Genomic DNA, 27,513 nt, shown 5'->3' on the forward strand with positions numbered 1-27,513 from the left:
AGAAAAAACATGAGAATATCTTAATAGACTTTAATCACAGAGAGATGTCTTGATTTTGGTAATTTTGATAATGCAAATGTTAAAATTTAAATAGCAACACTTTAACATGCAAGTTTTTCAAATATTCAAAGTCAATGAATCATGACTGAAGGTACATGGCTTATCAACCTCCATGGAAATGAGATATGCCAATACTTATACAACGCATACCAAATACCATTGACTTATCATAAGTAGTTCCCTTAACACAACCCTAAACATAAACAAATACATGTAAACTATAAAGCAAAATTTTAAAGTCAATAAACCATAACTGAGGGGATGGGGTCAATATCTCTAATAATGAGATGTGTCAATTCTTATACAACTGCATACCAAATATCATTGACCTTCAACTATTGGTTTGTCTAAAAACTAAGCAAAAGTTTCAGAGTCAAGAGACCATAACTGAGGGGGCGGGCCAGATAATCTCCTTGGTAATGAGATGTGCCAATACTAATACAACAGCATACTAAATGTTTTTGACTTATCACTAGTGGTTCATCATAAACTAGAACTAATCACAAACTAAAACATTGTTGATGCCGCCGGAAACAGCATACCTATGTATCGCTTTTTGACTCTGTCAAGCAAGACAAAAACAGAGTACACTGTTCAAAAACAAACAAAAAAAGACAGAAAAATTTAATTGAAGTATTTGGATATTGAATATAGATTTTTTTTCTTCTGATATGAGGACACAAACAAACCCTTACAAAAGCACTACAACTTGCAAAGAATTCAGTAACACTTCACTTTAGATTTGATGTCTGATCCAAGTTTTATCAAGTCAACATTTCAATTTTGTTATCTGATTTCCTTAAAATTAATCACTGATTACAAAATCTATTAAAGAAATGAATAGTATAAGTGCCAAAATCAACTCCTGAATAAATCAAGAACAGTATACAATGCCAAACCTAATTACAAGAAAAAGACTTAGAAAAAGGCAGTCCTGACTTGGTAAAGGCTTTGTTTAAAATAAGCAGTTATAGATTCATATTCAACAGATTTTATTTCAACTTTTTTTCATATTAATGCATCAGTAAATACAAAAATTATTATTCAATCTATTTTCTGTCAATAAATATAAAAATAGTGTATACATTTAGTTAAATATAACAGATCACAGTCTTAATAAACACAAAATATTCACAATATCTTAAATATAAAAATGCAACAATATAATGTCTAAACAAATAAGCAGAATTAGGTATTTTAAAATGGACGGAATACAATCGAGTTGTTTTAAAAGCTTGTGAGAAAACCCCTAAGTATAATCTAGTTAAATACAAAGGTATCCCATTTCAGATCCAGGAAAATGATGAAACACAAAATATTTTAACTATTGTCAATGTAACTAATATGATATCCTATGTTTCTGGTAAAGGTTCATCTTCCTCCTTCAATAATCCCAATTCTCTAAGGAATGATTGTTCTTCCTCTTTAAACTGGTGATATTCTTGCTTCATTCTGTATTCTACTTCTTCATCAGTTAGTGTCACATTTGGTGCAATCTAAAATAATATACAATATTATAGTTTGAATGTGTGACATGTTGTTCAACTACAAATGGAATACAATAGAAACGATTTGTTAAGGTACTTCAAAAAGTTGTAAGATACACTTTTTCTCCTAAGTGGACATTGGAGCATTAGTTATATAGTTCCAAATGGTGAAGTTGAAATCATCCCTTCGTAAATTTTACGGACGCCATCACGAGTTGGTTGACCGTTATGGAATAACCGTTTCACAAATGATATCGGATATGTTCCTTACGTCGTAACTACAATCCCCTTCCCTTTCATGAATTTGACCTACCGAATTAGACTATTTACCGGATTTGTAATCACATAAGCAACACGACGGGTGCCGCATGTGGAGCAGGATCTGCTTACCCTTCCGGAGCACCTGAGATCACCCCTAGTTTTTGGTGGGGTTCGTGTTGTTTATTCTTTAGTTTTCTATGTTGTGTCATGTGTACTATTGTTTTTCTGTTTGTCTTTTTCATTTTTAGCCATGGCGTTGTCAGTTTGTTTTAGATTTACGAGTTTGACTGTCCCTTTGGTGTCTTTCGTCCCTCTTTTATACAGTTGCATACAATTAAAAGCAAGACTTGCGTGTTATCTAGCAATGAAATCCATTTTATTATAATTTACCAAACAATCATGAATAATTATTAGACTGTCCAACAAAACAGGTTTAACTCAAAGTAGCCAGATTTTTTCTTCAAAGTTTTGTTTATTTCGTTGACTAGCAAACCTGTTTGGATCTAAGTTAAGACTTCAATAAGTAGATTGAGGTTTTTTTTTCAAATAGCTTATGCATTTGTTGGTTCCCTAGCATATTTCTTAACCTTGAGGTAAACTATTAAAGTATGAAAAGCAACCATACTGATACAGTCTCTGCTTTGTGCAGAAAAGGCCTCTTCCATGTCTTTAAAATAGACGAGAAGTCTCATGCATTGTCTTACCAGTCATGCTTCAGTGAATCCCTATATAATCAACAAAATTTTTCACAGAAAAAAGGGGATCCCAGACCCCAGGTCCCCCCCTTGGATCCACCTATGAGTTCCTAAGAAAATTTTTGGACACAGCTTGCATGAATACAGATGGACAAATAGTTATGTTTCCACTGACTTGATGGACAGGGAACTAAAAACACTCAACTTACTCCTGCTTTCTTCTTTAGTTCATTTTCAATTTCTCTTTTTTCATGTTCTCTGAAATCCCATCTCTGTACCACAAATGATCGTCTCTTCACTTCACGCTCTACATAATTTGATACAGTTGCAAGCTGAAAAATAAAATTCTCTGGTTTGTTTTATCCTTGATAAATTGTTTTGCAGAGATAAACTAAATTTTATGATATTTAATGTTCTTTCTCACTAAATATAAAATAACATCTTCCCCAAGAAACTAGATATTTTTTGTCAGACTCTGATCGTATTTTCCTGATTCTAGTAATGAAGAACAGCTTGCATATGTCCCCTGTGGAAACATATATTTTAATCTGTCCAAGGGCAACAGCTATATTAACAAGGATGTGTTTTGTAACTACTGCCTTCTGGTTCTTTGGTATACAAAGTTAATTTCTATGACTTTTTTAGAGTTACACATTCAATGCAGTAAAATATTAATCTGGCAAACTCAATAAGGAAATTATCATACCTCATTTGGTGTAGGTTGTCTAAGACTCCAAGGTATCTCCAATATATGTAGAGTTCCAGCATTATCCCCTACTGCTAAAAGATGTTGCTTCTCTGCAAGGAAATATTAGGATGTTAAAAAAGGTTTTGTAGCTATAGGTGGATTCACAATAACAAACACATTTCTTTTTTTTTTTACTTTATCAGTCTTCATAATTAACCATAGGCTCAGCAGCCTAGGCTTATAAAATTGTTTCGGGCCTTAAAAAAATCATTTCTAAAGGCCAACAGAATCTAACAAAATTGGTCCTAAATATATCTAAGTTTATCATGGAGACTGCTTTATATGTAAATTTTGAAATTTACAATAGCAACTTATCTATATATTCTGGAACATATGGTAAGCAAATATGTCATATCTAGTTAACAGTGCATCATAGATACTGTTTGATATGTTTTCTTCTTTTTCTTCATGGGTCTGAATAACATCAACTTAATGCAACAAACAAAACTTAACCCCTTTGTTTAAAGACGTATTCTTGTTACTTTTCAGTCTCGTTGAAATCTCGTTCTTGAATTATTTCCAAAACGTGTGATACAAGTGGAAAATATCTTTAAAATATTATTATCAAACATAAGTCTGTGTAAAATTATGTATTTACAATGAACGGTTTTTGAGTTATCCAGTTTTCATATTTTACGACCAATCAAGTCTGTATTTTTAGCCAAAATTTTGAGAAAATAGGTGAGGGATACAAAAAATGATTTTACAGGAATCATGTTCATCCCATATCATTTTGGTCTTTTCAAATTTGTTAGATATGTATTTTTTCAATCATTTATAACAAAAAGTTGAAATAATATGCATTTTGATCTTAAACCTGAGAAAAATCACAAAAATATAAAATTGACAGCATGGTAAATCTCACACAAAAAAGCATCAAAATATGATAAAACTTTCTTCTATTAACACTACCTATAGTTTTTTAAGTAAAATTTATTCAGATTAGTTCACTTCATCTTTGTAGAAAGTATGAAAAAAAGTTTAATTGTGGAACTGTGATTTTTTTTCAGGATAAAAGGCCAAAAATAGGTAAAAATCGATGAAAAAGGGAAAATCATAAAAATTGGGCATTTTAAAAGCACCATAGCAAAAAGCGAAATGCACCACCATATGATTCTTTCTTCATCAATTATATTGTTAGTCTTATAAATCATTAAAAATCAGGTTAAGAAAAAAAGTTTAATTCTAGAAATCGTTGGCTCCTCAGAGGTGTACATCCTTAATTTCAGTTTCAAAATCTTGATATTGAATAAGAGGTATCCATAATTCATTCAAGGGGAAGCTACAAACATTCCATGAGATCTTTAAAATCTCTTTTATAAAATTTAAATTTAAATATGACATTATGGGTACAAAAATCAGAAAAGAAGTGCAGCTGTAGCAGCCATAATATTTAGCACATTTGACTCTATAGTCATCTCTTGTATGTCAGACTTACGTGATACAGGGAATGGGAAAATAGTAGTGATCTGAACTGGAGAAACACTCTGTGTCAATGAAGGCTCATGGGTTTTATCTAAGATATCCCAAACATCCACACTTCCATCCACTTTAGCAATAAAGAACACTGCTGGTCTTGATGGGGACCAGTAGCCTGCTGTATATCTCACAGGACTAGCACAAGATTGTAAGATTGGTCCACTCTACAAAACATCAATAACAAAATAAATCAATGTTCTAAATTCAACTGTTTGTTTTATTTTTTGTTTTCTTTTAATTTCACAAAATTCACAAAAATGTCAAATGTAGTTGTAAATCATGTTTCCAATAAAATTATCTCCCCTTATTGAATATTTTTTGTAATAGTTATGTCCCCTGGCCAAGTCAGCTCCATTGACTCATGGACTCTAATTTTATATTGTGTAACATTTCCAAAAAGACAACCTCTATAATTTTGTAGATGGATGCTCAGATTAATAGATTCTATCTACTTAAATACAGGATGTTTCACAATACCTTTTTGGACATTGTATCTGTAAGTGAAAAAGTTATCCAAATTTGTGTAAATATGAGATAAAAGACGTTTTCGTTAATAAGTAATCCTTCAACATTTAGATTCTTTTAAAAAACTTATGGACAAAAAACTATGTGTCATAGACTAATATATGTTGTAGTTGTTTTGTCTTTCATAATGACTGACTAAACCACCACATCCTAGATACCTACATTTATTCCTTCCTTCCAGATAGTGAATGTCCATCCTCCAACACATAATACTACATCATTAAAGAATGGAGATCTTTGTAATGACATTACAGGTCCATCATGTACAGCATGATAATAATCTGGCTTGGGGGCTGTACAAATAAAGAAATATCAAATTTGTAAATATTTTCTTGTGCAAAAGTAACTCCCCTGACCAAACCACATATTCTACAACTTGTGAATATAAGTTTATTAATAGCAATATTTATAAAATGGTGACATCAGTAATGTTGGATGCTTACAGTTGTCATTGGAAAAGAAATTACCAATGATCCAATCTATATCATAACAATTTCCATAATCAGCCATAAAGACCCACGGAGAAATATCTATTCCAATATAGGAATGAAGAATTAATGTTTTGTTATAATTTCTTTATGCTACGCTACAACTTGAGTGGAAAATTGAATGAAGTTAAATCTTATATAATTTATACTACATAAACAACTTCTTTGTGTCACATAATAATCATGTACATTACCGGTAGTTTTCTTTGTTTAACATTTCACTAATTAATAATTATAATATGAAAATATTGTTACATGTAAATTTTATTCAAGTGTACTTGTACAAATACCTCTGTTTCTAAATATCGTACATATAAATTTATATATTCCTAGATGTTCAAATAATGTCTGTGTCATTCATATTGGTCACATATATATATAACATGTATTAGATCCTAGATGTAACATGTGTGTATATTCTTACTTTGTATTTTTCCTGTATCTTGATCTTTTTGTGGCATCCAGTCAACAAATACTACTTCTCCATCCTAAACAATATTGTATTATTAATATGAGTAAAAAATGTCAGAACTCCACAATATCTCATATGATATACAAGTCAAATTTTAAAAAAAATCTATCAAAATTTGTTTTATGAACAGTGAAAACTATGTTTCCATCTTTGGGGAGTAGGTTTGAATTCTGGGAAGAATTTAGTAAAATAAAAAATGACCACAATTGTTTTTGTGAAGTAGTACTAGGTACTAGATATTTTTTTCTCAATTAAAGTGTATTTAAGGGGTGTTTCATACGGAGATTTTTTTTAACTTTCACTGTAAAAGTTATTTAAGATAATAAAAATTGTTCATGATTAATTTCAAATTGTGAGACAAAGTCCATTTATATTTCCGCTTTGTTTTTTTTCACTAACAAATGTAGACTTAATGTTCTTTCCATATCTAAGAGTATGTAAACTCTAAACATTCTACTTACACTCTGACCGCTTAAATTCAATTACAGAAGCCAAACAGGGTAGGGAAAGCTGTGCTGGACATTTGAACATGATTGCAGTGTTGTGAAATGAGAAAATGTGTGCCAAAAGCAAGCATGTGCAATTACAATCATTGTGTTCATTTAATTGAAAGACAAATAAATGATGAATAACAGTACACATGGTATAATGATACTTAATATATAACCTTCACCTGACTTCACCATCTTGTGAAACACTCACAAAGCTGTTAAATATATTCCACAGAACAAATACTGTTGTAAAACAGAGCAGTCAAGTCATCCTTATTATCATTACCAAATGGGAATCTTACTTTTGTACTTTAATCTAACATCTCATTCTCGGAGAAAATTATAAGGTTAATTCAAAAATATTACATCTCATGCTAAAGTGAAACTAAGATGGCTAATGCCAATATATTACATTTCATTCTTAGGAAAGCTTATATTGCTAATACCAAAATCTTACATCTCATTCTTAGGAAAGCTTTAATGGTTAATACCAAAATTTTACATCTCATTCTTAAGAAAGCTTAAATGGTTAATACCAAAATCTTACATCTCATTCTTAGAAAAGCTTTAATGGTAAATACCAAAATTTAATATCTCATTCTTAGGAAAGCTTATATGGTTAATACCAAAATCTTACATCTCATTCTTAGGAAAGCTTAAATGGTTAATACCAAAATCTTACATCTCATTCTTAGGAAAGCTTAAATGGTTAATACCAAATTTAAATGGTTAATACCATAATCTTACATCTCATTCTTAGGAAAGCTAAAATGTGTAATACCGAAATCTTACATCTCATTCTTAGGAAAGCTTAAATGGTTAATACCAAAATCTTACATCTCATTCTTAGGAAAGCTTCCAAGGTTAATACCAAAATCTTACATCTCATTCTTAGGAAAGCTAAAATGGTTAATACCAAAATCTTACATCTCATTCTTAGGAAAGCTAAAATGGTTAATACCAAAATCTTACATCTCATTCTTAGGAAAGCTCCCAAGGTTAATACCAAAATCTTACATCTCATTCTTAGGAAAGCTTAAATAGTTAATACCAAAATCTTACATCTCATTCTTAGGAAAGCTCAAATGTTTAATACCAAAATCTTACATCTCATACTTAGGAAAGCTTAAATGGTTAATACCAAAATCTTACATCTCATTCTTTATAGGAAAGCTTCCAAGGTTCATACCAAAATCTTACATCTCATTTTTAGGAAAGCTTCTATGGTTAATACCAAAATCTTACATCTCATTCTTAGGAAAGCTTAAATAGTTAATACCAAAATCTTACATCTCATTCTTAGGAAAGCTTAAATGTTTAATACCAAAATCTTACATCTTGTTCTTAGGAAAGCTTAAATGGTTAATACCAAAATCTTACATCTCATTCTTAGAAAAGCTAAAATTTATGGTTAATACCAAAATCTTACATCTCATTCTTAGAAAAGCTAAAATTTATGGTTAATACCAAAATCTTACATCTCATTCTTAGGAAAGCTTAAATGGTTAATACCAAAATCTTACGTCTCATTCTTAGGGAAACTCAGATAGCTAGTACCAAAATATTACATCTCATTCTTAGGAAAGCTTTAAATTGTTTATACCAAAATCGTAATCTCATTATTAGGAAAGCTTAAATGGCTAATACCAAAATTTAACAACTCATTTTAATGGATACTTAAGGGCATATGATACAGTTTTGAACAGGTATATACAAGTTGATGAAAAATTGCATGTAGGCTATTTTTTACCTGATTTAATCAAATATGTGATAAAAAATATACCTTCATTTGCTACTTTTTGAGTAAAATGAGATAGAAAAAGATAAAAACAATTTTTTTGTTTGTTAAATAATCGGAAATTTCTGTATTTTATAAGTTTCATTAAAAATTATGCAATTTTTATTCAGAAATAACTCATATTTATCAAATGTTCATGAATAGATGAAAAAATATAATTTTTTGGCTGCATGTTTATCAAAATTAAAAAAATTGCGCTATTTACAGTTTTATAATTTGGGTCACATAATCTCCTTGCAAAATGAAACAAATTGCCGTTTTAAAAAATAGGGGTCCATGAACTTGTTTTCAAATTAAATCAACTTGAATGCTAAAAATCAGTCGAAAAATGCATCTTTTCCCGATATGTCATGGTTTGACGTCGGGAAAATAACATTTTATGTTAGCAACGTCATTACCTCCCCTGTAACTGTATTGTATGCCCTTAAATGGTTAAGATGGTGCTGTTTAAATGCATTTTACAAGTTCTATTTCCATCTGGAAAATATTGGTCATATTTTTGGATAAGACTAAAACTCATCATAGAAATAGTTTTATTACATCCTTACTGTGCAGCAAAAATATATTAATTTAGACACAGATAAGTCAAAATTTACATTACTAGTATTGTTCAACATCCAGATCTTTTTGATTTTTCTTTTGTCAATTTGAAATAAAATTCCTAATTTGAATTTTAAGGATTTTAGACACAATGTTAACACTGATGGTGTAGTAAAAATTAACAATATATCCTTGCTTAATACATACAAGCAGATGCAACATCTTAAAATTTCTATATATGTCTAATATCAATTGACAAAACTTAATGAGCTTCATTATTCTTAACACCCCTTCCCCCTGTTTTCATATCAATAAGCAATCACTTTGTTAGTACCATATATAAATGTTTAATTTCAATATAAACGTTTATTATTTAAAAAATAAATTTCTGAATTTCATAACTATTTTAATTAAATATGACTATACAGACTAGTATCATGCTACATTGAGATGTAAAAGATCAGTCATGCATATCATGTGCAGGTACATACTAGTATATCATCAGTATATATACAGTGTCACATATTTAATAGTTAGAATTAAAGCATGCATTACATTTATTTATATATACATATAAAAATATATGTGAAAAATGGTTAATTTCACTGTTACTATCTTTGTAAAACAGTAGAGAAAACAATATTAAATGTAATTGTGAAGAAAAAGGTTATGTGCAAAAGTAGGTTGGAATAAGGAAGAAAGGTTGATGCTTGCTCTGTTATAACAGTAGGTGAAATAGATAGAACAGCTATGTGCAGGGTGTGACTAAACAGGACATTACAGGGAGTCAGACCCATTCAAATTCACTCTCTTCTTTTACTGGTGGCTGCATGACATTCTTCAGTATCCAAATCCCTAACACCCTCAAACTTTGGGTTGAACAGAATAAAGTTCAACTCATTTCTCCTGTCATGCAATCACCATTTTATGAAGAGAGTGAATTTTAAATGTAAAATTTTGAGTCTACCTCTGACCCAACATAGAAATGAGTCTTGACACTCTGCAGTGTCCTCTTTTCCTTGCCAGACCCGGGTTTCATGGATGAATAATATCCTCCACCCATTGCATCTGACTTAGATGTATCTAATCCATCTGTTGCTTTATTTACTGAAATAACAACAACACGCCTACAGTTAATATTTATATATGAACACTATATTGTAAAATTTTAAATTAATAAACAATTTGATGACGTAATATTTTTAACTGAAGAATAATTAAAATTAACTTGTGCACATTTTGAAACGGTAATGCTGAAATATTCCATAAATATATTATAAAACTTGTCACAGGTAGAACATTGAATTGCTGTATTTAAAACAGGGTTATTATCTGATATACAAATGTATATTTTGATTTAAGAAGGTGATTCCTAATTTCCTAGCACTATGTACAAAGTAGTATTTTTACTTATTATTGTTCTTTCAAATTATACTTACATGATCCTCTGTCTCCTTGTTTTTCTGATATAGAAAACTTAGTAGGACTATGATCCCCACCTGGTTCAGACTTGTGGAGATGAACCTAAAATTTAGGTCAAATCTTATTACTAACAGTGGCAGGAAAAAATCATATGTTCTTTATTTAGCAGTGAACTTATTCAACAAATAATACTCTAGAATACAAATGTGATGCAACTTTATGCAATAAAAATTTCTGACAGGTATATTTTGTTTAGTGGCCTCATGTGCAAGTACGCACAAAGAGGATTAAGTAAGTAAGTAAGTAATATTTTGTTACAGATTTTTATATGAATAATATTCAATTTAAATTTTTAATCAGAAATATATAAGCTAAGATCAAAAAGTGTTCATTGCATGTTAAAACTGTAATGATAACAAGTTGTTCTAAAGTCCGAAATCTCTCCAATGATTGTCAATGTATCTATATTTTGTATTGTTGTATAAGCATTTGGTATTGACCTATATTGGCTGTCTATTTTTTTAATTTATCAATATAATATAATAATCTGTTGAATAACGAAATACCAATTTCATTTTAAAGATTTCTTCTGAAACTACAAACTTACTCTTAAAAATGGTTTCCATGACAAATCTAAGTGTTTAAATGTATTAGGCACTCCCATTGGATTCTTTGGTCCTTTGTCATCTGTTTTCTTTGTTAAAAGCTGACTTGGACCTTTTGGGGGTCGCGTATCCCAAAACAGAACACAACTAAAAAATAAAATAAACTCCTAATACAAAAAATATACAGTTATAAACCTATCCCTGCTCACCTTGTTAATTACATCAACTTTTACAAAGTCTTTCTTGATATCACTCAAAACAAAAGTTACAAACTCATATCCTACTATCAATATTTGGCATTAAGATAAAACCCTTTTATGATTTTAGTCAATAGAAATAAAAATGTTCAATGCATCAAAACAATGCCTATATAAAATTTAGTTTTTGGTAGCTCAAATGTATAGGTAAGATGTAGAAGATACTGTAGAGAAAACTATAAATGTGTCATTAAGTTTAATCTGCAAAAATTAAAGTAGGTATGTATTTTTTGGCAAATGCTGAGTAATAAATATAGAATCATATATGAGTCAAGTTCAGAAAGAACAAGTTACCCTGTATTTTTGCTATGTTACAAAATATTCCTTTGATCTTGCTGACTGATAATTTCCTTTCTCAGCAGAGTCGAGTGATATGAAGAATCATTGCTAAAAACTAAGGGGGCACCTGGCGTTGTCAATGAATTTGACATAAAATCAAAGGTAAGTCATAGGTAAAAAAGGCGATAAACAGATTATCATTGGTCATCACAACTCGATTGCTTTTTTTTCACTTTTGCCATACCAGCTCAAGCAGGAAAATCAATCTCATTGAGATGATCAACAATAATTTATAATTATTTCATCTTTTTTTACAGTTGTCTCTTTTTGTTTATTATATCATGGAAGTATTATATTGACAGGAACTACTACAACCTGACTTCAAACGTTTCATCTGCGATGCCGCGCGCAATTTAATGAAATGTTAATTAGCTTGAAACATGGCAAGTTATTCACATACCAGCGTGTGGTGCCCTACAATATTGTCAGTCTCGGTTGTTTTCGGGATTACGGAAATAAACGAAGAAATAAAAAGTTGTGATAAATTCTTAGGAAACAGCAATCGGCAAACCTCGGCAGATTCCGTTACCGTACATCTGCATATATATGTGTGCCGATTGAGTGATTGATGGATAAATGATAGTCGTCATTAATTCTTTGGAAAAACACATTGACGATGGAAATTTGTACCAAATTTATTGAATAAATGCCTCATTTTTATTGATTTATTTTTCGGTAGAAATTTGACTATATGTAATATATATATCGCAAGTTGTGAATTTATAATAATAACTACCGTGTTTACTCCACAAAGTTGCACACTTTTCCTGCATATTTAAGACGATTGTAAATGATGGTTCTGATAAAATCAAAAGATAAAAGAGATTTTAGATAAATGTAGGAATTATTAAGCTTCGCTCTAAATCCAGGATAAGATCATTGGTTGGTATATACGAATGTTCAGCTGAACTCGATGTGTTGAATTTATTTTAGTACTGGGACTCAAGGATTTTTTTGTGACATTATTCAAATTCTTGTGCGACGGTTCAATAATATTTACCAGTATAATTTGGTCGGACAGTGATAACATATTTTAGGGAACATAAATGTATTTCATAATTAGCTGTATAACGTAGTTATAGATCTCTGTTTTCTGCTGTTGTATTTTGTTGATTGGTACTTGCTCGATTAATTTTCATATTGTAAACTGGAAATTTCTACTTTCCAGGATTATCCTGTAACTTAACCATATATATTACTCTAAACTGCACAGTCTTAATATTTATCAAATATATTTATTGTTAACCGGCTGTAACCGGAACACACCTTAATCGCAATTTAAACTTCACCGACAAACTAATAAAATAATGCCTCTCACTATTTCAAATTGTTGTAAAATAAATAATTCTGGGCCGATTTTCATTTTTTATGCATCAGTCGATTTGTTTAAATACGTTGTTTACGATTAAAGGTCTACCGACGCGATTGAAATACGTAAAGGTGTTTTCCGACAGGTACTATGTTAATCTGTCTCGATTAAAATCATGTGATTGAAAAGAAGTATCTCTGGTCGATTTATGACCGCGGCATTGCACATGGTCACAAAGGGCTATTAACGATAACATACTAATTAGTCAGTTTCCATATCTTTTTAACAGAGCTCCCCGGGTTATAAATAAGTGCTAATAAGTCGTTGTAGTTCCTGTCAATATAATACTTCCATGATTATATTAACATTATGGATATGCTGATCCTTTAGGTTGACAAAACAAATACACAAAATATCTACTTACTAATCTGTAGCACATGTCATTAACTGACAATTCTGCAATGCTTTGTTTTCTTGTGGAACACCCATTCTGTTAACCTGAGAAATTACAAGAAAATACATGCAACTGCAAATCTTAACAAATGTAATAAACAATGTTTTAAATACCTATTCCAATTATTTAAATTCATTAACCTTTGTTAGTACATCTTAAAAATCTGTATTTTGATGATTCACCTTTTCAATGCTTGACTACATAATATGAAGTCCCCAATAACGGTAGAAATTCAATAAAAAAAAAAAAAAATCCAGAATTTTTCATTGTACTAATGAACTCAAAATCGTTCAAATTTTTTTTGTCGCCTGTTTTGAAATCCTGGACCTGCGCAGAAATCTACAATGTACTTCCTTTTTCCGGTTTTGTTTGTATAAATCTTTGAGTAAAATATATATTTATCAGTCTAGTATAAATAGGAAGGAACGCAATACCTATTTCATTTTTAATAATTCTTTGATATGAAAAAACGTTACCTGATGATAGCGTTTCTTTGTTTACATTGCATATGACCTCATAACTTAAATAACGTCACAACTAAAATCCCTAACAACAGAACCAAAATCGGAAACGTTACGGTATTTTCGTTTCTTTTTTTTAACAAATATTTAAGTTACAAAAAAATAATTCATACAGACTTCGTCCCCATTTACAGGTAATGCCTGCCTCATATTAAAAACTCATCAATGATTGCTTACCTCCATATGATCTGGTACCCATAATAGATCTGCTATTGTAGCTTTGTACTTACCTCCATATGATCTGGTACCCATAATAAATCTGATTTTGTAGCTTTGAAATTACCTCCATATGATCTGGTACCCATAATAAATCTGTTATTGTAGCTTTGTACTTACCTCCATATGATCTGGTACCCATAATAAATCTGTTATTGTAGCTTTGTGACTATTTTCTATACTAGATACAGCACAATATCGTACTATTGGTGTTTTTAATGCATTTGGATCTTCAAAACCAGGCTGAAAAGATTCAATATGGATAAGGTTAAAGCACTTTTAATACTTAAGTAAAGTATTGAAAACAAAATGTTTCTTACATTCAACCTAAGCCTTTCTCAATCTCAAGAAAATAGTCTAGCAATTGTCTTTCATTTGTTTTAATTGCTACGCTAACTTCTGTTATAAATAGACTGTTTCTTATTTCATCAGAATAGTCTTATTATTATTATTTTGAGATGCTTTCATTGCATTTTTCTTTTTTACATTTGACATTTATCATTACATCAAACTGTAGGAAAAAACATCATTTGTCTTTTAAGTCAAGCACTATTAAATAATTCATAGGTTAGTAAACACTGTAGCAACTCTTACCAAAACGTTTGTTTTTTTATTCCTATTTCCTCCTCTTTGTTGTTTAAGTCTATCGGCATGTGCAGATATATCCCATAATACAACTTGTCCATTGTAACAGCCACCAGCTATAATGTTAGGATCTGATGGATTAAACTGGAAACTGTAAATATCATCTGGGGCTTCTAAAAGTAACTGTAAAACAAACATAAATTATAGTTAATCCATTCCCTTAAAAAAATTAAAGAAATAAAAGGACAACATCAGACCATAAAAACTTGAGAGAATGATACTGAAGGTTTTGGATGCTTATTCCATTCGTTTTTTTAATAAAAAAGAAAGCTAGATTTTCTCTTTGAAATGGAAACTATAACCATCATTCTAATCAAAATAATAAGTGTAAAACTCTAGGAAAATCTGTTTTAGTGGACTTAAAACTAATATCCCCTTCATATATAGGAGACACTTTAGCAAACAAAAGGCTCCACTAACACATTCTAGTAATGAACATGTATTGTCAAGAATAAGTTGCAGACCTTAAATAGAATAAAACAGTAAAATGCATGGTGATCATAAATTTTTCATGATAATCAATGTAATGTTATCATACCTGTGGATGTATGGGATCTGTAAAACTCCATATAAGTATCAAAGATGGTGTCATTATCACCTTTGCGGCAGAATCTATTCGGTCATCAAATGTCATTTTTTCTGCCACTGACACAGCAACCACACCTGAAATCAAATGTCACGTTTTAAAATATATAACACAAGACTATCCAAGTGTAAATTATATATGTTCAACTAGAATTTAAATTTGCTATTTAGTAATTTTCCATGATCTAAATAATGAAATCAAATCTATTAAAGTTTGGTTATAAGAAGAAAATAGTTCTGAATACATGTACATGTACATCATTTGTGATTCAAATAATATAAGTATGTAATAGGATTAAATTTCAACACAATTTTGATAATGATATTGCTTCCATCACATCATTAAGAAACTACTATGAACAGAACTGCACTACAGAAAAAAATTGTCTTGAACACAAAAATATGCTTCCTTTTTGGGGAGTTTTTCTTAATTTTTTTTAGTGCAGCTCTTTTTATCATTCTGAGTTCAAAGTTAAGCAATTTCTAATCATGACATGTAAATGAATGAGATAAATAAAAAATATTTCTTATAAAGCATATTTCTTGCAAATGAATCCTGATATGGCCAAAAAAAATCAGATAATTATACCCATTCTTCCCCGAGATTTTGATCTTCAACTTCAAATCCTATTCCCATATTTTATAAATCTTGGAATTTATTTACCCATAAACCAAGATTCAAGCTTATTCTTTTCTTCTTTTTTTTCAAAAAATATTAATTTCTTCCTTTCTTACCTTTTATTGTAGGATGCCACTGTATGCATGTTATTCTCTTTTCTTTACTAAACTGTAGATCTGTGAAAGACTGGTACTCCTACAAAATTGATTTTGTTTAATATTTGAAAATTGATTCACTAAGGCATATCATTTTTGGAATATTCTTACCTTACACTTATAAGATGGTATCAATTATGTGAAAAAGACATTTCATATGCAAACTTCATTCTGAAAATGCACCTCGGTACTAGATATTGCACTATTTCAGTACCATAATTTTACATTGATAGGGGTATGCCAAGAGTTTAATTTCAACATTTAACTATATGGAAATTTGAACTTATACTTTACTTGTTAAGTAACTCACTTTGAGATGATTGTCTGCTTTACTACCAAAGCTTTGGTCCCCATCACCTAGATGTAACCAATCAATAAAGAATACATCCATTATCTCATTCTGTTGTAATGCAGCTTTAAATCGTGGAGTCACGTCACTTATAAAGTTTGGTAAGTTTTTGGAACTAAGAATGGCATCTTTTTCTTGATTTGAAAACTCTCTGGGATAATATTGTGTGTTAGCATTCCTTGGATATTTCCAATCAGTCTGTGTGCCCTCTTCTTGTAATGTTGGAATAGCCTACAAAATATAATGCAACAAAATAATGTATCAGTTCATGTATTATTTTTTTATAAATACGGCCTAAATTCAACTTTAACATTATCAAAGGGTTAGTAAATTTACTGTGATTCAAAAAAAGAAGGCAAGATCAAGTTGTTGAGATGGTCTCAATGAATAAGCTGATTAATGATAAATCTATTTGCTGATAGATATAACAAACAACAACAAAAGCCTACCTGTGTGCTCTTGTCAAGTTCTAATTTCTTCAGATCAAAGGTTCTGTCATCATATCCTTTACATTCTATATAACCATCTTTGGCATCAGCCACATTTCTGTCGGAGAACTTAGCAGGCCCTCCAAACTCTTTCCTGATTCTTCTAACAGAGACCTTAATCTACAATACAGAAAATAAGTTTAATGATTACATTACCATACATTAACTTTCATTACCTGACCAAGAAAAATTGTAAAATCTTCAACAAATTGAAAATCAATATGATAATGAATAAATGAACCAAAACAGTTTGTATAAATATTTTCAAATCATTATATTCAACTCCATCTTTGTACTAATGTTTCCCTTTTTGTTTTCATCATATAAACAAAGTTCTAATTCCTTTTGCTTTGAAACAGATTAAGTACTGATTTTCATTTTGACAAGCATGATAACTTTTGAAGAAATTCTTGCATTGCCACAAAAGCTAATGTTTGAATTTGGCAGCTTCATAATATAACATATGGATCCATAGAGGGTAAGTAAAATCCATAGGGGGTGAGGCCGGAGGCAGAGTCCCCTATGAATTTTATTCACCCTCTATGGATCCATAGGGGGTCAGTAGTTAACCGTATAACGAGTTTATCGGACGCTGGACTTTTTCTGCAGCGTTTTGTTGAAAAATAAACAATGAAACACAACAACATTAATGAATGACGTCAACATTAACGAGTCACAAACCCCATATGAAACTTACTAACCCCATACAGTCTCATAGGGGGTCACCTCGTGACGGCGTTTACCCAATCACAACGTGATAATTTATCTGTGGTCCGATAAGATAAGATATATTTTATTTCCAAATAAGGGCCCATAAGGGGCATATAGAGAATACAAGCTTCATATGACCAAATGTAGGTGTAGCTTGTTTGCAATAAATTAATACCTAATATTTAACATTTGGTCACACAGCATTTTATTGAAGTTTGATTCAAAAGTTAAAAAAGGGCAAATTATAGATAGATTTTTACTCTTTATACATATGAAAATGATCAAAAATAAAAGACATTTTGGATCACTTGTACAGAAGCAATGCTTTGTTGCACATTTAATCATTCCATTCTCACAACCCTGTAACCTACCCTTCGTCTATTTTCCACCACATTTTCCTCTTTAATCTCTTTCTCACTACCCAGAGAGACCCATTCTTTAGATTCTGGAGGTGAATAGGTGTATATAATCTCCTCCTCTGCCTCTGCTCCTTCACCCTCAGCATCTTCTACACCAGCCTACAATCACAAAATATTTCACAAGGTCAAGCATAAAATAATGGTATATTTCTTTCACAAATAAAATATGTATATAAAAGATGTTCTTCTTATGTTAACACTAGAAAAAGATAAAATGTATAATAGATTTTTAGAATTCAGCTTAGCTAAAAAGCTATTTATGAGAAGAAAAAAATATTTCAGAGAAATACAATACCAAGGACAAAAATGAATATGTTGAACAAAAACATGGAGGTTGGATATTAAACATACCAAGTGAAAAGAATGAATTTATCTTCATAAATTTAAACCAGGGAGGTGGTGAAAATGAACATTTGAGCCATTATTTACTTGCATCAATGCTTACCTGAGGCATGTTAACCTTACAGACATATAAAAAAAAAACAAACAATTATTATGTCATAATGTTTGTAGCTTTCCATTATGGGACTAACTAGTCCATAAGAATCTGGAATGCAAATAATTTTTAAAAATTCACTCCACATTCATCATCATCTTATATATTTATTATAATGTAGATAATGACATTTATTCACATCATGACAAGTCAGTAAATTCACCAAACTATTCCTGACTTACACTTAATATCTTCTCTTTAGCTTCTTCTGTGAGGGCAACATAGAAATTCTGACCAAATTTAAACTCTGAATCGTATACTACCAGAATTTCATCTGTTGGGTAATTCTGAAATGTTAAAAATACTCAAGTTACAATGTATCGAAAGCAATTGTTTAACTACTGTTTATTTTTGTATACACCAATCATTAGGTAAGAACCTGTATTTCAATGGCTGTCATATTTAACTTATTCAGTGCCTGTCTTTCATAAATAAGACTGTTGTTTGTTCTTTTGAATTATTTTCACTTATTCTGAGATGCTTTTAAAAGTGTGACGTTCTTATTGTTAAAGCCAATGCTATTACTAACAGATGCTAATGTTCTTTCCTTAAAGCCTCAGATATGCACCTTGTTCAATGATATTTATAATGTATGGCCTCAACTGTATATACATACACAGATATATAAATACAACAAAACTTTGGAAAACAAACACAATCTTAACTCTAAAAATGGTATTTAAACATACAATAATATCCTGTTTGAGTGGAGCAAAATCACAGACACCAGCCCTCATCCTCAAGTCTTCCATTATTTCTTCTTTTGTAATAATTTTGATGGGATTTTCTACTGTGACATCTTCGTCCATTCTGCAATGGAAGATCTCCTGTGTTTTTGATGACAAAAACAGTGGTACAACTCCCTCAGGAAGACCTATATCAATAGATGAAAAATGTAAGTATTATGCTAGCTTTTATAAGCAACTTACTTTAAAACTATGCATTTACTGTGGATTTATTATTTTTTTGCAGTTTTTGGATTGAGGGAAAAGGGGTTTTTCATGGACATTAGATTTCATAGTGTTGCAAATATGTATATACAGGACTGCAGTCAATTATTATTTCGCCTAACATTTATGTAAATTTGTGGTTTCCCTTTACCCACTAAATCAATGATAATTGGTACCACTTGAATATAATGAATCCAAGGACCAAAGTATTACCCAACTATGTGTAATTGTTTTACGTTTTTTTTTTTATCTAGTTTAGACACTATTTTATCTTGTATAGAGCATCTCCTATCTATTAGAGAGCATATTTTATCTTGTATAGAGCATTATTTAATCATCAATAGATCTTTATTTTATCTTATAAAGGGAACTATTCTATCTAGTATACAGCACTATTTTTTCATTTTATCACCATATCCTGGAATACATCTATCAGATTTCTTACATTCCTAAACAGAAAATCATGCAACCAAATAATTTTTTATTGTATTCACATAATACGAGTTCAATTATTAATATTCAACATATTTCAAGTACTGTTTCATGTCGTATTTTTAATATATCCTGTAGAGAGAAAAAAACAGTATAAAAAACAATGTGTTTATACCTTCCTCTTCAGTAGCCTCAGCATCTGTTGGTGTTTCTGTCTTTGGTTCTTCTTTTTTCTTTTTGTCACCTACAAAAAGTAATGTCAAATTGTGATAAAGTAGGATTTCAGGTTCAATTAAATATTTTATAATTCATAACTTGTCTAACAGCATTGCTGTCAAGCATTTGTTAGGCCACGGTTTTTTAATTTGTTGGTTTACGGATTTTTCCCATGAAAAAGTCGGGTCAGTCGGTCAATCAAAAAAAGAAAAAAAAGATCTTTCAAAACAGAAAAATATGAAAAAATAAATATATATTTCACCTTACTAACAAAATGTTTGTCTTAGATACTGTTTTGTCATCATTTCTTAACATTTAGTTCGATTAAATATTATTGATCAGTGATCATAAACATCGCATGACATCGTTTTATAACTTTCTGTAAAAAAGGGGGGTTGCACAGAAAAAGACGATACTAAAAATTGTCATTTCACAAACAAGAAAAACAGATTCGCGTAGCTCTCAATCAATTCCAGAAAACTTGGTAAATAATGATCTTCAATCACAAAAAACTGATATAGAAAAAAAAATGTAAAAACGTCGTACAAAATTAAGTTTCAACACACGTGTCGAAAAACGTAATAGACTCGTCCACTGGAAAAACGACAATATCGGGTTAATCAGTTGTCATGCAATCCGGTGTTTATCCCAATGATCGATATTTTTTTATTATCTATGAAACAAGAAAATTTCAAATGATTTGTTAATATTCAGTACTTTAATTGATGTATTCCACCAGAGACATATGTATTATATGTCTCTGATTCCACCTGTCCACGTTTGGACAAGTCTATTTCTCTCAGATGATGCATCTTACGGACTGATGACAAATTAGGGAAACGAACTTATTTTGTAATTGGTTTTAAACACAGGTTTCGTTCCGCAAAATTATTTGCGCAAAAGACATTTCAAGGTCAGTTATAATTGACTTGTCTATTTTAGGAAACGTAAATTGGAAGTTTTATTTTTCACAACAGAAAGTGTTATCAACTTTGTTAATGATTAATGCATTTCATTTCATTAAAAAAAGAAAATTTTAATTATTTTTCAGGGATAATGCATTGATAAGGGTCGGCGGGAATAAAACAGCATGAAAAGTCAATTTTATTTTTATTCTGAAAATCGGCAAAATCGGGTCGGCGGATCCGTAAACCAACAAATAAAAAAATCGTGGCCTTATAACATATTCATTTATTTTTTAATGATAAAGATTTTTAATTTGTTTTAATATGAAACTCTTGAATTTGAATCAATAAAAAGTGAAGCATATTATAGAAGTTACAATATTTAAACAATTGAAACCAGTGTATCATGTTTTTCAATGACCAATTTCCTGATCTTAATGCATTTATTTGATACAGTTCTACAGTGTGGTCAAATAGTTTGAGCCACAGTGTTTAACTCTTCCTTTTTTTGGAAAAACCATTGAAAACTATTTATTTTGTTCTCATTCATATGTACGAAAGAGAAGTTTTTATTTTCAAGTTAGTTCTTTTTGCTTTATCTAACTATGAATATAAAATGCAAATACTTTCCTAAGTTTAAATATTAAATATTTACCTTTTCCTCCAGCTTTAGCAGGTGCTTTTCCAGGAGTAGGACTCTTTGCTGGAGCAGACTTTCCTTTTGCACTATCAGGTTTGCCTTTAGCACTTCCAGGTTTGCCCTTGGCACTGTCAGGTTTACCTTTAGCACTGTCTGGTTTACTCTTAGCACTTCCTTTAGGAGACTTCTTGCCAGCAGCTGTATCCTTTTCAAGAGAAATCAATTTATCTTAATAATATCCTAAAATGTTGAAAATCAGCTTTCTTTTAGAGAAAAATTTATAAGGGTTCCGCGGAACCCAGTGTCTCGCCTTTTTTTGCTGTAAATCGCAGGCTCAACAACAATGAGGAAAAAAATCAATAAACATATTCCTCTTGTTACTGATTGTAAGAAAATCTAAGTCCATTTAAAAGTAAATTACAGAAAAAACGGAGTAATCTTTTTACAAACTTTACTTCTGGATACAATCTTATGATCATAAATAAGCTTCTATCCACGTTTGGTACAAACCCAGGATAGTTTAAGAAAGTTATTTAAAAAATTTTAAAAACTTTAACCACAGAGTGAATGTAATGGTTCCCTGCAGAAAAACTAAGTCCATTTAAAAGTAAAATATGGAAAAAATGGATTTATTTATTTACAAAATTTACTTCTGGATACTATCTTATGATCATAAACAAGCTTCTGTTCAAGTTTGGTACAAACCCAGGATAGTTTAAGAAAGTTATTAAAATTCTAAAAACTTTAACCACAGAGTGAATGTAATGTTTCCCCGCAGAAAAAAACTAAGTCCATTTATAAGTAAAATACGGAAAAATGGAATTTTATTTTTACAAAATTTACTTCTGGATATTATCATATGATCATAAACAAGCTTCTGTCCAAGTTTGGTACAAACCCAGGATAGTTTAAGAAAGTTATTAAAATTCTAAAAACTTTAACCACAGAGTGAATGTTTTGTTTCCCCGCAGAAAAAACTAAGTCAATTTATAGTGAAATACAGAAAAAATGTAATTTTATTTTTACAAAATTTACCTCTGGATACTATCTTATGATCATAAACAAGCTTCTGTCCAAGTTTGCTACAAACCCAGGATAGTTTAAGAAAATTATTAAAATTCTAAAAACTTTAACCACAGAGTGAATTTTTTGTTTCCCCGCAGAAAAAACTAAGTCCATTTATAGTAAAATACGGAAAAAATGTAATTTTATTTTTACAAAATTTACTTCTGGATACTATCTTATGATCATAAACAAGCTTCTGTTCAAGTTTGGTACAAACCCAGGATAGTTTAAGAAAGTTATTAAAATTCTAAAAACTTTAACCACAGAGTGAATGTTTTGTTTCCCCGCAGAAAAAACTAAGTCCATTTATAGTGAAATACAGAAAAAATGTAATTTTATTTTTACAAAATTTACTTCTGGATACTATCTTATGATCATAAACAAGCTTCTGTCCAAGTTTGCTACAAACCCAGGATAGTTTGAGAAAATTATTAAAATTCTAAAAACTTTAACCACAGAGTGAATTTTTTGTTTCCCCGCAGAAAAAACTAAGTCCATTTATAGTAATATACGGAAAAAATGTAATTTTATTTTTACAAAATTTACTTCTGGATACTATCTTATGATTAAAACAAGCTTCTGTCAAAGTTTGGTAGAAATCCAGTAAAGTTTAAGAAAATTATTAAAATTTCAAAAACTTTAACCACAGAGTGAATATTTGTTGACGCCGCCGACGACGACGGAATGTAGGATCGCTTAGTCTCGCTTTTTCGACCAAAGTCGAAGGCTCGACAAAAATTGAATACCAATTAATGGCAATTAAAACTATGATAGTATATATCATGACATACTTAATGTAACAGTTTTGAAACAAGTGCTTATTTTGTATGAAATGCCTACTAATGAGTCCCATTCACACATATTTTGCTGATTAATACTTTTCCTTGGAACCTTTTTAATTGCCTATCAACTGCTTCAAAACTTATTCTACACATAAGCCCTGCTATAAATGGCATCATCAGAGTACCTCATTTTCCAAATGGATACAGTTAACATGTTCTCTTATTCATGATTAAACATGTCCAAATTTGCCCTACTCACAATAATTGTCTGTCCAAATTTGGCCCACTGTTATAGTGCACCTGTGTTATTGTTAGGGTTAGGGCATTACTTGCTTTAAAAAAAAGAAACAAGGAATGTGTCCATACATTGTAGTACACACACTCACAGTGACACTTTCATCTTCCATGTCCAGTGGATTGTGAAATTGGGATAAAAACTCTAAATTGGCATTTAGATTCAAAAGATTATCTACATGTATCATAGGGAACATGTGTATATTGGACTTCAACTTCACCAAAAACTACCTTGACTAAAAATTTTAACCTGAAGTGTATAGACAAACAAACAAACAAACAGACATAGACTGAAAAATGTTATGCTCTTAGGAGTGTAATAATAACAGATTTTAAAATACAATTTATATTGCACAATAAGAAACCAAAATAATTAATTAATTCCAGAAAAAAGACAAACAAGACATTCTAATTCGAACAGCTTCCAAATTCCATCCTGCAAAAAAAAAGTACAGAAAAGAATCCTATTTTGCAAGAACTATTACCGACTGGAACAAACTACCAGATAACATTGTAAATGCACTTCAGTAGGCTCTTTTAAATCTTCAAATTCAAAGCATCAATATTAACTCAAGTACAACATCTTACTTTATCATACAAAACATTTTTTTTTTTTATTTATTTTTTTTTTTTAAATTGTACATTTTTCAATCTATGTCTTGTTGTAAGTTTCCTCCAGTGACATAATCTTTAATTTGTTGAAGGCGGTCACTATATGGTACATGTAGAATAGAATAGAAATAAACTATTACCTTATCTTTCTCATCCTGCTTGGCATTTTCTTTCTCTTTGTCTGATGAATCTTTAGTCTCTGGTTCAGGCATTTTGCTTCTGTTTTATGCTCTAAAATTGACAACAAAAATTACAAAGTTTGTAATATCAGAATATAAATACATATGCACAATGTATATATATATCACAAATGTGAAATGATCAGTCATGCATTTTATAAATAATTACATATTTTGAGTTTTTAAGTACATTGCATCTCAAGTTCTAAAGCAGGGAGGTACAGGATTTTTAAAAGGGACACAATTATGGGATCCTGCTTATTATTTAGTGAGAATCCTGTATCCCACTTCCTATTGCCATAATAGCACATGTAATTTCCCGCATCACCTGCACTATGTTTTCATTCTTAATTATCCGACATTCACTCGGCACCCTATACAAAAAATCATCCAATCCCACATCAAGCTTAGAACCTAATAAGACCCAAGGTAAAGGGCATTAATTACTACCCTCATATTAGTTAGTAGTTAGTGTGCATTCTTGGTTATGGTAAGGTATGGGGATGTTCTTGGTTAGGGTTAGAGCTAGTACAGTATTAGGTTCAGTATGGGTTGGGGTGAGGTTTATGTTTAAGGCTTTAAAGATAGTTTAGTATCTAGCACATATTAATGAAAATAATTATCTCGTGTCGTATGTTTTCGCGTCATTTGTTTTCAAATCAACCCCATTTCATTGGTTTAGACTGTACATGCTTGCATTGTGGCGTGTTCTTCGGTTTCTATAATTGGAACAACAACAACAACACTACAACGTGAAAAGTGTATGACACATTCAATTTCCCTTTTAAAAGACGTAAGAACTACAATAGCTACATCTTCAGCCTGTCAGACACTGGATCTTCAAGACATGTGACTGTCACTTGTTTTTTTGGTAGTTTTTAATACAAACCAGCCAGTTCAAATTATCATGCTTCTTATATAAAATGGTTGTTCAAAATCCATCTATTCAATATCTAATTGACAATTCTTTTAATAATTTTTATACATTCTTAATACATAAAGATGAAAACAAGCTTAATTTTTTTACATTAAATCCCAAATTTTGAAAACTGCATTTTATTTTCAAAAGAATATGTCTTTTGTAAAAAGTTTGAAATAAATCACAATGTTATAATTTCAGGACATGAAACCTCATCAACATAAATCAATTTACTAGTTATTTTTAGTACTGAAAAGTATTAAATAACTTTTTTTTTAATGATTTAAGCAATCACCATGACTTTTAAAAATACTGATTTCAAGATTTTTTAGTCATTTCCTGTCCTATATATACTGGTCCAATTTTTAATTCATACGAAAACATATGACACCATTTTACATATGAAAATTGCAAAGTAATGGGAAACATTAAAAAATTATTGTTAGTCTAAAAAGCCCTCGACATAAGATCTAGATACATTGTACCTATAAAGGATCTATAAACATTAAACAAAACATGCTTTTAAAATTTTAGTTTAACACCTGAATAAAAACTCAACAGTGAAAAACGTAAGTAGTGAAAATTGTTATTAGTACAAAAACACATCACACGAGGATATATACATGTATACTATTATTTTTGTTGTTACAAATTATGTAAATCAGTTGTATCTGATTTTATGCCCTTTATGGGCCCTGTAATTTGGGAAATAAAAATATTCTATTCTATACACCTTATCGCTAATCCCAGCTGACCCTGCAGCCACTTTTGATGCATACAACAATCACTTTTCCATTGTGGTGACAGATATTTTGTTTTATGACGTCAAAATTTAATGGGAACGTGTGATATCCAGGAATGGCGGACAAATAGCGATAAGGTGTATTCTATTCTATACTGAAATTTCAGGGGGCCCCAAGTTCGGATTGAGTCTTAGACCTTTTATCAGTGTAGGGATCAGTCTTAACAGCTAGATCTCCAACCCCCAAATTATTTTTTGAACAATCATGACTATACACCTTATCACTATTTGTCCGCCATTACTGGATATCACACAGATTCCCGTATAATTATGATGTCATAAAACAAAATTTCTGACTCCACAATGGAAAAGTGATTGTTGTTTGCGTAAAAAGGTCAAGCTGCCGGGTCGGCCGGCCGAGTAGGCTAATAGCGATCAGGTGTATTGTCCAGTGGGGAACCCCCTGGGTTTTTTTTACAATCAATGCATTTTGAATGGGGACAGTTAGTTTGAACCCCCCACCTTTTTTTGTTCTGGGTTAAAACCCACCCCACCCCTTTTTTTAATTGGCTGGAACCGCCCCTGATTGTCAATATTGAGGAAAGTCCATGTCAACAACTATATATAGAAATAGTTCATGTGCGTTTTTATTTGGTATTACGACATTATAGGTATGTTTGTACTTTTTGTTATATTGTTTCAACCTGTGCTTACAAGAATTTATTATAAATGGGATGTCCTGGTCAAATATTAAGCCTTCGGAGCAAAACTTGTGACTATGTGTTGCTTTGGACTTTTCAAATCGGATTTGTTTGTGTGTTGGCGTCCATTATTAAAGTTCCCGGATGTAAGCAATGTCTGTTTCCAAGAGCAACATATTAAATTTATATTCATTTTATGCATATATATGACCAAACTGAAATTCAGAGCTGATTTAATTAATTTAAAAAGTATTTATGGTGTTTATGTAAACATGGTAAACGAACAAGAATTATTTTGGTTTTCGAGAAGTGGATAGTTTAAATGGCGGGAATCTTTAAAACAGGTGCTCGTTTTCCCATTCTCGTTCGCCCTTTTCGTGTTTGCACCCTTTTTAAAAGATTTTGTGTTGAATACATTTTAATTTTGGATAGTGCTTTAGCT

At 30.6% G+C, this 27,513-nt stretch overlaps 1 protein-coding gene across 2 annotated transcripts; it reads right to left on the bottom strand.

Moving 5' to 3' along the window:
• Positions 1 to 1,035: 1,035 nt before the first annotated feature.
• Positions 1,036 to 27,229, bottom strand: LOC134683926 (dynein axonemal intermediate chain 3-like). Of its 2 annotated transcripts, none has more exons than XM_063543247.1 (23): positions 27,085 to 27,229; positions 24,671 to 24,761; positions 21,793 to 21,982; positions 20,192 to 20,260; positions 19,324 to 19,508; positions 18,817 to 18,921; positions 18,091 to 18,237; positions 16,970 to 17,128; positions 16,482 to 16,751; positions 16,133 to 16,211; positions 15,351 to 15,475; positions 14,762 to 14,935; positions 14,288 to 14,410; positions 13,401 to 13,474; positions 11,074 to 11,218; positions 10,484 to 10,568; positions 10,012 to 10,151; positions 6,168 to 6,231; positions 5,418 to 5,548; positions 4,690 to 4,894; positions 3,210 to 3,301; positions 2,713 to 2,835; positions 1,036 to 1,556 (listed from the first exon to the last, which is right to left on the bottom strand). In XM_063543247.1, the coding sequence occupies exons 2-23, from the start codon at positions 24,740 to 24,742 to the stop codon at positions 1,413 to 1,415; spliced, it is 2,901 nt and encodes a 966-aa protein (XP_063399317.1). In that variant the 5' UTR covers positions 24,743 to 24,761; positions 27,085 to 27,229; the 3' UTR covers positions 1,036 to 1,412. The 2 variants fall into 2 exon arrangements, with proteins under 2 accessions (XP_063399317.1, XP_063399320.1); XM_063543250.1 differs by having other exon boundaries at positions 27,075 to 27,229.
• Between the last annotated feature and the right edge of the window lie 284 nt (positions 27,230 to 27,513).

Source organism: Mytilus trossulus, chromosome 1, assembly GCF_036588685.1.
Source record: "Mytilus trossulus isolate FHL-02 chromosome 1, PNRI_Mtr1.1.1.hap1, whole genome shotgun sequence".
NCBI classification, from domain to species: Eukaryota; Metazoa; Mollusca; class Bivalvia; order Mytilida; family Mytilidae; genus Mytilus; species Mytilus trossulus.